General features: G+C 42.3%; 1 protein-coding gene across 1 annotated transcript in view; it reads right to left on the bottom strand.

Moving 5' to 3' along the window:
• Window positions 1–839: 839 nt before the first annotated feature.
• The window catches only part of SEMA3A (semaphorin 3A), a gene marked incomplete at both ends in the record, with an annotated part of 175,710 nt that continues 165,232 nt past the window's right edge, over window positions 840–11,317 (bottom strand). Inside the window, 4 exons of the mRNA XM_083366286.1 lie at window positions 840–1,295; window positions 3,831–3,973; window positions 6,899–6,966; window positions 10,760–10,917. Of these exons, the coding sequence (XP_083222412.1) occupies window positions 840–1,295; window positions 3,831–3,973; window positions 6,899–6,966; window positions 10,760–10,917 (825 nt within the window). The remainder of the gene's footprint in view (window positions 1,296–3,830; window positions 3,974–6,898; window positions 6,967–10,759; window positions 10,918–11,317) is intronic.

Here is an 11,317-nt window from a genome sequence, read left to right as displayed (position 1 = left end):
ACAAAGAATTAAAAATTGAGCAAAAGGAAACCTGGAGCTTTTTTCCTAATTAAAAAAAACAAAAAAAACAATTAGAATATCAGAATATCGTCAGACAAAAAGCCTATTCTATCCTTCCCCACCCACCCCCAAAAGAGCTATCTTTGACTGCATATTGGTTGTGGTATATTTAAATAGTTTGTTTAATAAAATACATCTTTAAGTCAAACGTTAGGGAAGTCATCAGTAGTAGGACCAGAACAATCCATCTGCTGTTGCCACTGCTTCAGGTAATTAATGGTTGATGTCCATGTGACTCTTAATGAGTAATTGCATACAGTATGAATTCCATTCTTCCAGTACATATATAAACAAGAGAACTAGTCTGCAAAAAGGGTGGAAAAGTCTTGCATAAAACCAAGTGTGAAGTCTCTATTCCTTAGCTTTCCAAAATCCATGCAGTTTTTTTAAGTCAAGTTTAGGCGAAGTCCCAGAGAGCATTTTATTCTGCTCATAATTCCTTTTCAAAATGGCAACATGACCGATAATAGTCCTCTCTACTTCAAGTCCAAAGAGAAATGCCAAATTCGTTCACTGCAAAAACCACAAAACCATACTTTGGTTTCAGAGTGAGCTTTATGTTCCAGAAACATCAGGGGTCAACATCAGGGTCCAACAGGAAACGTTTCAGCAAACTGGGTCCATTTTCAACCAAGCAGAAATCATTTAAGTTTCCCAGCTCTTTGTAAACATCCACATAAATGCCATAGAAAACGTTCGTCTATATTGCATCTCATTTCCAGTTATACAAGGTTTCACTTGGATTAAAGGGTTTTTTTGGGGGGGGAGGTAACTGTCACTCAGACACTTCGTGGTGCCCTCTCAAACTCGTGGGTCCTTCTATTCCTACCTTTCTTATTTTCTTGTAGATGCTTCCACTTGTTTGGGTTCACTTGGGCATTAGCAGGTCTCTGTCGGCGTTGTTTGCGGTCCCGTTTCCACACCTGCTCACAGAATTCATCCATGGTGTTTAGGTTGGGATGGTTGATGAGCTGCATAAAGTCTCTATACCACACTTTCTGGATGGGGGTCATGCCATTGGAGGCCTCTTTGATCTTGGAACTGTCTCCTTCTTCTTCTTTATGAAGAAGCTCTTCCAGGTGTTCCGTGTCTATGATCTCCAAGGTGACCTTGAGGAGGGTTTGCATGAAGCCATGCTCCACCGCATAGCAGAAGTAGAGTCCTGAATCCTTCCGCTGCAAGCTCCGAAGCAGAAGACCTTGCTCTGTCCGGATCAAACGGTCATTCACTTTGATCTGTGGCGGAAGAAAAAAAAAGTTCCTGTTTAAGTGGGGGAACTCCAGTTCTCTTTTAATGAAAGAGGTGTCAGGGAAAACAGATTCTGAAACTTTGTTCAGCCATGATAGCTCATTGAAGAAGAAGAAGAAGAAGAAGAAGAAGAAGAAGAAGAAGAAGAAGAAGAAGAAGAAGAAGAAGAAGAAGAAGAAGAAGAAAAAGAAGAAGAAGAAGAAGAAGAAGAAGAAGAAGAAGAAGAAGAAGAAGAAGAAGAAGAAGAAGAAGAAGAAGGAGGAGGAGGAGGAGGAGGAGGAGGAGGAGGAGGAGGAGGAGGAGGAGGAGGAGGAAAGGAAGGAAGGAAGGAAGGAAGGAAGGAAGGAAGGAGGATGCTCTGATAGTTTGGGAATTGAGTGCATGCTAGTGTTAGAAACGTTTTGTTTTTCTTATTCTATAAATTTATGTATATGTTTAGACAATAAATAAACCAAGTTCATTAGTAACATCGCTGAGATGACGCTGTTCTGCATAGCACAGATACACAATAAATCATCAGAATGATTGAACTACCTTATGTAATCCATTGGATGTTACAACACCCATCTTTAATAGGAAAAGAAAGTTTGAAAACAATAAAAGCAGTGATGTCAAACTACAAATGAACAATAATTATAATAAACGGGTTATGTTCCTCTTCCCCTCTGTATTAAGTCAGAGGAGACTTAATAATCAAAACCATCAGTCTGAGCGACTGTGGTGCTTGACAAGAACCAAGAGAAGAAAGCTGGGCTTGGTTAGCAACCTCTTACTCCAGGGTTCCCCAGATGGGGCAAATTCCAGGGTGGTAGACTTCAACTCCCAGAATTTCCTACTGATCACAGCTATTGTGCAGAATTCTTTTTTCTTCCTCTCTCATCCTTTTAATTAAGAATACATAAAAGAAACAGAGAAACCCCACAACATTATAAAAGAAGGGAGTGAGATGCTCAAAACATTGGGAAGTTACTCACACTGCAAAACGCCATTTCTACTCCTTTTTATTCCCACTGTTCCACAAGCAAAATTAAACTGGTAAGGAGAGATGTCTACGTTTTTGAATTAAGGCAGCTACAGTGTGTGTTTGAATGAATACGTTTCACTCTGTTAGATTTATAAATAGAACACATTTAATCAATGTTTTCCTTACGGTTCAAGAACAAAATCAATGTTCTACGATCTATGCTAATTGTTCCCGGTTTGATGCCATCTAGACTCGCGGGATTACGAGTTTCGTCTTGAGTCAACACAGAACGGCTGCGGTTGATGGGAGCGTTGTCCAACACATGTAGAGGATTCAGGAATACTAGCTATTTCCCCCCCCCCATGCTTTTAAAAAATGAATCAGACAACACTTTGGAAATCCAGTCTTGCAACAAAATGCGTAGTTATTGCCAAGCAACGAATGAACTATGAATCCTTCATATGAAATACGGTTTTCTGCCTTTTACAATTAATTTCTTTCTTCTTACTTCCTCCTACTTCCCCAGCTCAGGTGAAGCTGTCTTAGCCTTCTTGGAAAAGAGCCTTGCTCTTTTAAAAATGAGGTGATGAAGGGTAGCCTACCAGACTACTCAGCTGTCTGCATTCTTAGTAATCCCCCTGGAAACATGCAAAGCCTAACCATATTCTGTGAGTAAACCATTCTGTGGGGAGGAGGGGAGACGTCAGAGCTGATTGCTGAGTGGCTTCCGTCACAGGAGAGCCTCTTTCCCAAAATGGGAGATGTTCATTGGATGTTGAAACGGATCAAATGAGCGGATTTTATTGTTGTCCTTGCATGATGCAAGATAAACCGGTCTCGGGCTAAATGGAAGTTCTCAGGAGATGACCACAGTGAAATACTGTGATAGTGATGGTGGTGACTATCAGAATTAAGGGGGTGGCTGTTCTGTTCCAGCCTACGACCGGCCCTATTTGTGTGTCAGGGACAGCCCCTTTTTCCTTTTTACAGTCAATAGGCTGGAAAAACCCAACCCAAATTTATTTACAGTTCAAACAAAAAAGCAACAGAATATTTCCTTCAATAAATGAATCAAAATATCAAACAAGAGTCAACAAACAAGAGTTAAACAGAAGTATCAAGAACAGACCAGGATTCCCTTAGAACATCTCCAAATGGATGCCTTCAGCAACCAGCCCCGCCCACACCTTCCCCTTTTATTATCAGTCCCAAGGCGTGGCTTCTCACTGCCTTCTCCTCCTCTCACTGAGTTGCCTCATTGATTGTCTCTGCTCTGCTCTGCTGGATTGCCTTCTGCTTCTAGCGTCTCTGAACAGATTCAGCTGTGACTCCTCTGAGTCTGACACCTCTTCCTCACACAGCTGAGCCTCATGAGGAACACGACTGGAGGGGCCAGGCTGAGAGTCCTGCATCAGAGCCTCCCTCTGACACTGAAGGCTCTCCAAACCCCTCCTCCTCCTCCTCCTCTTTAGATTCATCGGACTCAGCTGCTGGGAGCACAGGCTGATACTGAATCATAACAGTGGGGGGAACACAGACCTTGAACTTTTGCCCTTACCTCTTCTTTCCGCTCCTCATTTTGCTTCTGAAACTGCCAGTAGACCAAAGCACGTTGAGATTTTGGGCTGCACTCCAGGAAAATGCTGCTGTTCTCTACACCATAAATAATCTTCTCTTCAAGCCCGGCCCCACTTGGATTGTCTGAAAAAAGCAGGAACAGAAGGCATTATGTAAGCAGTGGCTACAAGGTGGCCGTCTGCACTCACTAAGACCCCCCTCTTTCCCCCCCGCACGTGGAAGGGGACCATCTCACCCGGGGGATGCGGTTTGAAGACAGAAGCAAGTCCAGATTCTTGCAAAGGGGCAATGCTTGGGAAATTGCCACAATTATATGCATCTGACTTGGAAAACATGTGTGTGCTTGTGGGTGCATTTCTTTTTAAAAATAAAAATAAAAAAAATCAGTTCCTGGTGATTTCATAAAAAAACCTGGAGGCCGTTTGCCATTGCCTTATCCTACGATGTTTTTCAACTTCAGTACTAGGAGCTGACTAGATGCCATGGAGGTTGCCACCAAAATAAAAATCTAGGATTTATGTTACTTACCTCATCTCTAGAATAACATAAATCTGAGATTTATGCTGCTCGTGTCAGCCAGGAACTGCCACAGCTGTAAATTGATTACAGGAGCAGCCATCTTGATTGTTACCCATCCTAAACAATAAAGAGGGGTGTGCAAGCCGAGATCTGGAATCAGCTCTAAGCAACCAGTTTAGGTTGCTCTGAAAAGTTGTGCCTCCTCCGGCCCACGGACATTTGGCTTGTGTCACAGGGAAGATGGGACACCAGAATTGATTGGACCAAGTACTGCCTAACCAGCACTTGTCACATCCTTAAAATTATAGGCCTAATACTCTTCTGAAAGGGTGTTCAACTTGTTTTTCAAGCATGGAGTGAATGCACTTGGAAACAGGGCTGGTCCTATGCTGCATAAGGACACAGGCCCTTTGTGGCTTGAGTTGCCGCTGGGGACATTATAGTGCTTCCACTGCTTCTGCTGACACGTTTCGCACGGCTGATCTTTTTCCCTGTCCTTGTTTTCAAGAATCACAGAGTCTTGGCCTTTTGTCACCCATTGTCCCATGCCTCCACCATGCCTGTATTCACCTGTAGGAGGAGAGCCAGAACAGTCTCAGGTAGGTGAAAATCAGAAGAATCTTTCTTTTATTGGGCGATAAAGAGCTCCAGCTTCTACCTCAGAATGGCTAAAGCAATCCCACTGCACCTGAGGTGTGAGTTGGCAAAGAGGCTCCTTCAGAAAAATTCTCACGTTAGGGAATAGCCCCATAGTAACAGGGGCCGTGAGGCCATTGCACTGAGCAGGACATTCCTTCTGCTTCCCCTTCCAAATGGTGCTTGGTCAAAGAGGAAACCAAGCCAGGGAAATCCACCAACTCCTTTCTTAACTTGGCCTGCAGTAGGTAAGGCCAGCCCTACTCACTGCCCTCAGAAAATGGAAGAACTGCAGTTGACAAGTAGCAGAATTTATGCCTGCAGTTTTCTGCCAGCTTAAGGGTGGACATGGGTAGCACTATGAGGAAATGCTCACAGTCTGCTTATTTCAACAGTTCAGGGAAGGCCATGTTGGAATGGCACTGAAGGTTTTTTTTTCCTTTCTTGTCATGCGTCTTTGACTGCCATTTTTCCTTCTTGGCATCTGAAAGGCTCACATCTTAACGTTACGCAGACCCTAGGCACGCCTAAGCCCATTAGCTCAGCATGCCTAACTTTGCATTGACCACTTTCTCGTCACACTCGTTTTCCATGGCTGCAGCCAAGTTTGTCAGACATGTTGGTGAATGCTAATCCCAAGATTAAAATAGTTAATCTTTGAACTGCCCCGGGATCCTTTGCTTCTGGGTTTCTGGGGCTTCAAAGGGGTGTCTTCTTGTATGGAGTCCATGGCAATGTCTGGATTCCAGATAATCTTTATTAACAGCGGCCTCTTGGGGGCAATTAAGGGGTGAGAGCTTGGCGATCGAAACCTTTTCAGCCTTTTTGTTCTCCAAGTGAAAGATACGGTTGTCTCCTGCAGTGCAATCCATTGTCAGATCCTGTTGGCTGTTGACTTTGGCAAACAAAACCTGTTTGTTAAACTGCCGTCCCCAGCAAGCAGGCCGGTTGCTTTCATGTTGATGACAGACTAATCAAACATATCACCTTAATGAGCTTCAGCTATCAAAGCCCAAGCAGGGAAAGTCTCAGAGAAGAGAACAGCTAGCAAAGCAGCAGATATTAAACAATTAGGAAGGCAGACATTCAGATGTTCTCGCTGTTTGTTCCAGGATGCAAGCGGAGTGACATTTTTTCTTCTTCTTTCTTTTCTAAAAAAGGATTGTTTGGAGCAAAACTGATGCATTGGAAAGAGAAAGGGAGGGTCTTGGAAATTACCAAGGGGAAAAACAGTTGAAAGGAAGAATTAGACACAGCCATGTTCAAAGTCAGCTGGCAGTCGACATTCTAAATCTTGGACCAGAAGGATCCCTCTGTTCCCGAATGTGATGATAACCCTTTCACCGACTTTTCTACTAGCAATCTGATTTGCTTATTTGCCCATTTGCCAGCTTTCTGCATGCTTATGCGCAGGTTTCTGCTCCCCTAAAATGGTTTAAGTCTAATAGGAATTGTGTGATTGAGCAGCAAAACGTTGCAGTGGCTTTCTTTGTCCAGAGGAGGGGGCTGCTGCATTTTGCAGAATTTTTTTCCTCCTGAATGGGAAGGCGAAGCTCTGATTGAGGAAGACAGTTAAGGCTGCCTCTCTTGTATCAGGATATTCTCAGGTAAGGAGGGTTCATGACACTGCAGGTAACAGTCATGTACACAGAGAGTTGAAAAGAAATCAAATCAGATGGATTTCCATGAAATTAAAACACAAAGAATTGGGAGAATGGGTATATATTCTTTTCCTAATAAGTTGATGGAGGGTAGATTTTCTAGTAGACAGAAGTTAATTTCTGATATGCTATTTGGTTCCAACCTTGTGCAGTCTTGCGAGCTATGGCACTCTGTGTGTGTGTGTGTGTGTGTGTGTTTGTGTGTGTGTGTGCCTAATAAATTATAACTCACCAGGATGCTGGAGGTCTGAGCAATGAGTTAGCGGGTCTCCATTTCGGATGTCCTGTCGTCTGGTGCGCCTACAGGAATAAATTATGTGGGGGAAAAAATACCACTTCATTACATTCACGGCATTTTTTAAAATGACATTAATACTCTAGACTACCTCTGTTCCAAAATGCAAACTGATCACAGAATGGAGGCTCATTCGCCCACTAAATGTGTCAAGATAGTAAAATAAAGTGCAAATTCAAGAACCTGATCCAATGCCAAAAAAATAAAAATAAAAATGGAAGAACGAATTCATCAACATTCCTGAAAAAAAGATATTATAAATAATTGTCAGTCGGTGCTGTGCTTAAAAAAATAATAATACTTCTGATTCATTATTTCTGGGAATATTCTAGCCAAGATTATAAATGTGTTTTGCTTATATCAAAAGTTACAGTTGGATCAATAAGAGTGCAATACGCTTATTCAGTGTAACTTTTATAAATGCAGAAATAAATCTAAAGTGCCTCTTCTTTGCTTCTGAAAATAAGACCAGTCAAGCTTTCTCTTAAGTAATTTGACTTTCCCACTAAAGGAAATTCCATTGATGTGTTCTAAAGTCTCCTTTCTGCATTATTGGTCTTCTTATTCTCCATATGTTCCCTGTGAACTTCTGAAGAAGGAAGGTCTTTCAGTCTTGGGGGCTTTATTAGGTTTGCACCCCACCTTTCTTCTCTGGCAAGCATTCTCACAAGAGGATCTCATCCAAGAAAGGCTGAACTAGGGCACCAGTTCCTCCCTTTACTATATTCATTTCGGTTCTAGCACCTATGGATAGAAGTAGATTTGTAACCATAGTGGAAGCATCTGTGTAAAATTAATGAATAAACAACAACAACAACAACAACAGAGTTGGAAGGGACCTTGGAGGTCTTCTAGTCCAACCCCCTGCTCAGGCAGGAGAACCTATATACCATTTCAGACAAATGGTTGCCCAATCTCTTCTTAAAAACTTTCAGCGTTGGAGCATTCACAGCTTCTGGAGGCAGGTTGCTCCACTGATTAATTGTTCTAACTGTCCGGAAATTTCTCCTTACTTATTTAAGAACTATTCTGTTCATGGAACAGGTGTTTCTAATAGAGATTTCTTTGGGCTTTTCTGAAACTCTAAATCCCCAATTTGAGAGTATTCTTTGCAAAATCTTTGTCTGTTAAAAGAGATTATTGGGAACACAGGTAGTCCTAAGCACTATGATCGGCTACAAGAGGCTTAGCCATTGATCTGTTTTGAAACATCGTATGTTATTATTGTTTTTAAAAAAGGATGTTGCTTTTCTGAAACTTGAGAGTATTTACATCAGGAGCTGGAGTTTTCTCCACTGCTTTTGGAACAAAAAACCCCCCAAAACACAAAAAACAACATTCATGGTTAAAAAGAGAGACCGCTTGGTAGAAGAAAGTCAATTTCCTCAATTTGAGAGTATTTTTTGCAAAATCTTTGTCTGTTAAAAGAGATTATTGGGAACACAGGTAGTCCTAAGCACTATGATCGGCTACAAGAGGCTTAGCCATTGGTCTGTTTTGAAACATCGTCTGTTATTATTGTTTTTAAAAATGGATCTTGCTTTTCTGAAACTCTAAATCCTCAATTTGAGAGTATTCTTTGCAAAATCTTTGTCTGTTAAAAGAGATTATTGGGAACACAGTTAGTCCTAAGCACTATGATCGGCTACAAGAGGCTTAGCCATTGGTCTGTTTTGAAACATCGTATGTTATTATTGTTTTTAGAAAAGGATGTTGCTTTTCTGAAACTCAAAATCCTCAATTTGAGAGTATTCTTTGCAAAATCTTTGTCTGTTAAAAGAGATTATTGGGAACACAGGTAGTCCTAAGCACTATGATCGGCTACAAGAGGCTTAGCCATTGGTCTGTTTTGAAACATCGTCTGTTATTATTGTTTTTAAAAAAGGATGTTGCAAAAATATATTTTTTTTAAAAAAAAATCACACAGGGTTCCTGTTTAGGCTGCCACATTTACGCTACTACTGCAAAGACATGAGACTCCATTCAGTCCATATAAGTGGAATCTTTAGGAAAAGAAGAAGAGATTGAGCAAACAACAATGTTCCTTGAAGCAGAGCTCTTCATCTGGAGAAGAAAAGGGAGACCTAACAAATTAGAAGGAAGGGAAGATAAAAGAGGATTAAGAGGCTGTGGTGGCCCTGCAAATCCTGAAATCATATCAAAAGTCAAAGACCAGGAAGAAAGAGGCACATTTCAGGAAATTCTTGGTCTTTTTTTTCTTTTTCTGGAAAGCTGCAGCGGCTTAACAAATGTCAGAAAGAACATTTTGTCCCGTTGCTTTTAAGTGGGACTAGAACATTCATTAATTGATGTAGAAAATATTGACCGACACTCAGTTCCCACGCCGTTCCTTAAATTAGCCCAAAAGGATCAAACTGTTTAACCAATAGGTGGCGTTTTATGCCTCTGCTTACTCCTGTCTTTTAAAGATAGGTTCTCGTTTTTTAAGTTGTGATTTTATTTTATTATTATTTTTTTTACTTTTTTCCTCTTCTTTTTGTCTTGGTGTAAGTTTCTTCCAAAGGCTTTTGACTGAAAAGGAGCATAAGGAGCATAAATCCCACTTCTCGTGGCAGGTCCAGACAAAGCTCCCCTCCCCCCTCCCCCGTTATGGAAATAATTATATAACAATCATGAAATAATGAAAGGCTTAATCTGAAAGGGTCTGATAAGTAATTCACCGTATGAGTCATGGCTTGAGCTAGTGCCACATTAACATGAGCCAGAACTTGGGATTTTCCTAAGGAACAATGCAGATTTGAGGGAGAAGAATTTTTCCATGGTCAGGCGAGGAAGAGCTCTCCTTGGATGTACAAGCTGGAGTCATCTGGCAGTCGATCTGCAAAGCCCCTGGGCTGCATGCCTAAATAATGCGATGATGATATTTTTGTGATGGAAGGCCAGCTCTCTTAAATACTGCTTTATTTTTTTCCCCTCACAAGGAACAGGCAAAGCTTAAAAGAGGCTAAAGGAGAAGATCTAAGAGATCTGTGAAGGAGTGATGTCATGAGCCAGCACAGGGAAAGTCAGCAGGCCTTCTGCTGACATTTTAATTGCTTCAGTAAACAATAAATAACAACAAACTTGCTTAACCTGAAAGGCAGAAAGTGAGGCTCCCAAGAGCTAGTTAAGGAGGGTGCAAGGATGTGGCCGAGGACCTTTGGGAGGGGGAAAAAATAGATCTGACATGAAATTTCAAAGTTGGCGCATCACGTGGCAAGTGTGAGTGTGGAGGGGCCGGTCTGGAAGACTTTGCCTCGCCTCCATGGATCTACGAAACTGAGTTGGGTGTTTCTTTCAACCAAACTGTTATGTACTGAGCTTGTGGTACCATACCACGTGAGCCAACGGCTCCCTTGAAACCTAGACAGACCGTCTCCAGCCTGCAATTGGTCTACCTTGGCGGGAAGCATGATTCCATTCTATTGGCTGCTGCTTGAGGGTTGGACTGTATATAGTGGCTGGGCGCGGCCTGGGTTAAGCTCTGTCATAACCAATAAAGGATGTGTTGCTTTACGAACAACTGTCTGTATTCATTCCTGCTCACCCGAGCCCACGACATAATAAAAACATTGCCCATTTTACTGATATGTTAGGCAACGGCGCTTCTGGAAAGCCAGATCTTGGAACTAAAGCAAACAGAGGGTGAACGGAGGGGTTTGGTCATTTCTGGAAACCGATTGTTACATTTGTGTCCCCAAGACAGTCCCAGCGACATCCAAGCAGCACAAAGAAGGCTGACTAAGGGACTGGAGGAGCGTGTCGAGGGCCTGGTAGGCCCAGCAACTCAAGACTTGCCTCTTGGCAGTGGGAAAGTAGCGGGAGCAGGAAGCCCCATCCCAAGCACAGTAGGGGTCCCTGGCCAGGCAACACTCAGCGCAGGCTTTCCCGTACACATCGCAGCGGTGCAGAGGAAGCTGGGAAACTCCAACCGCTGAGCCGATGTAGAGCTGTTGCTGCGGAGTTGGGAAGAGAAGAAGGAAGTAATCACAAACTGCTCGGCAGTTTTTACTCATGTGTTTAGGAGCAATTTCTACCATTGTGGCATGCAACACAAACAATCTATTGCGGGACTTGTAGAATTAGGCAGCTCCCCCAGAAGGAGAAACTCCTAATTTTTAAGGAACTGGAGCTCTACAAGGAATCTTTTTGGACATTATTAGACGCAACAAACAAGACAGATAGATCCTACTCCACATTTTTATTTCTCACCCGTCAACCCATCCATTTACATGTTTATCCTGCATGGTGCATCCAACCTCTTTTCCTTTACTATGAGGGATGCTGAAATCTGCTTCATTGGGCCTAATTTGAATGTATGTAGTCAGATACTTGTGGGTCAAATGCTTTGCAAGC

This window comes from Vipera ursinii (assembly GCF_947247035.1).
Source record: "Vipera ursinii genome assembly, chromosome: 6".
Classification (NCBI taxonomy): Eukaryota; Metazoa; Chordata; class Lepidosauria; order Squamata; family Viperidae; genus Vipera; species Vipera ursinii.
The sequence above is the reverse complement of the archived record's forward strand: the minus strand, read 5'-3'. Positions and strand labels throughout refer to the sequence as shown.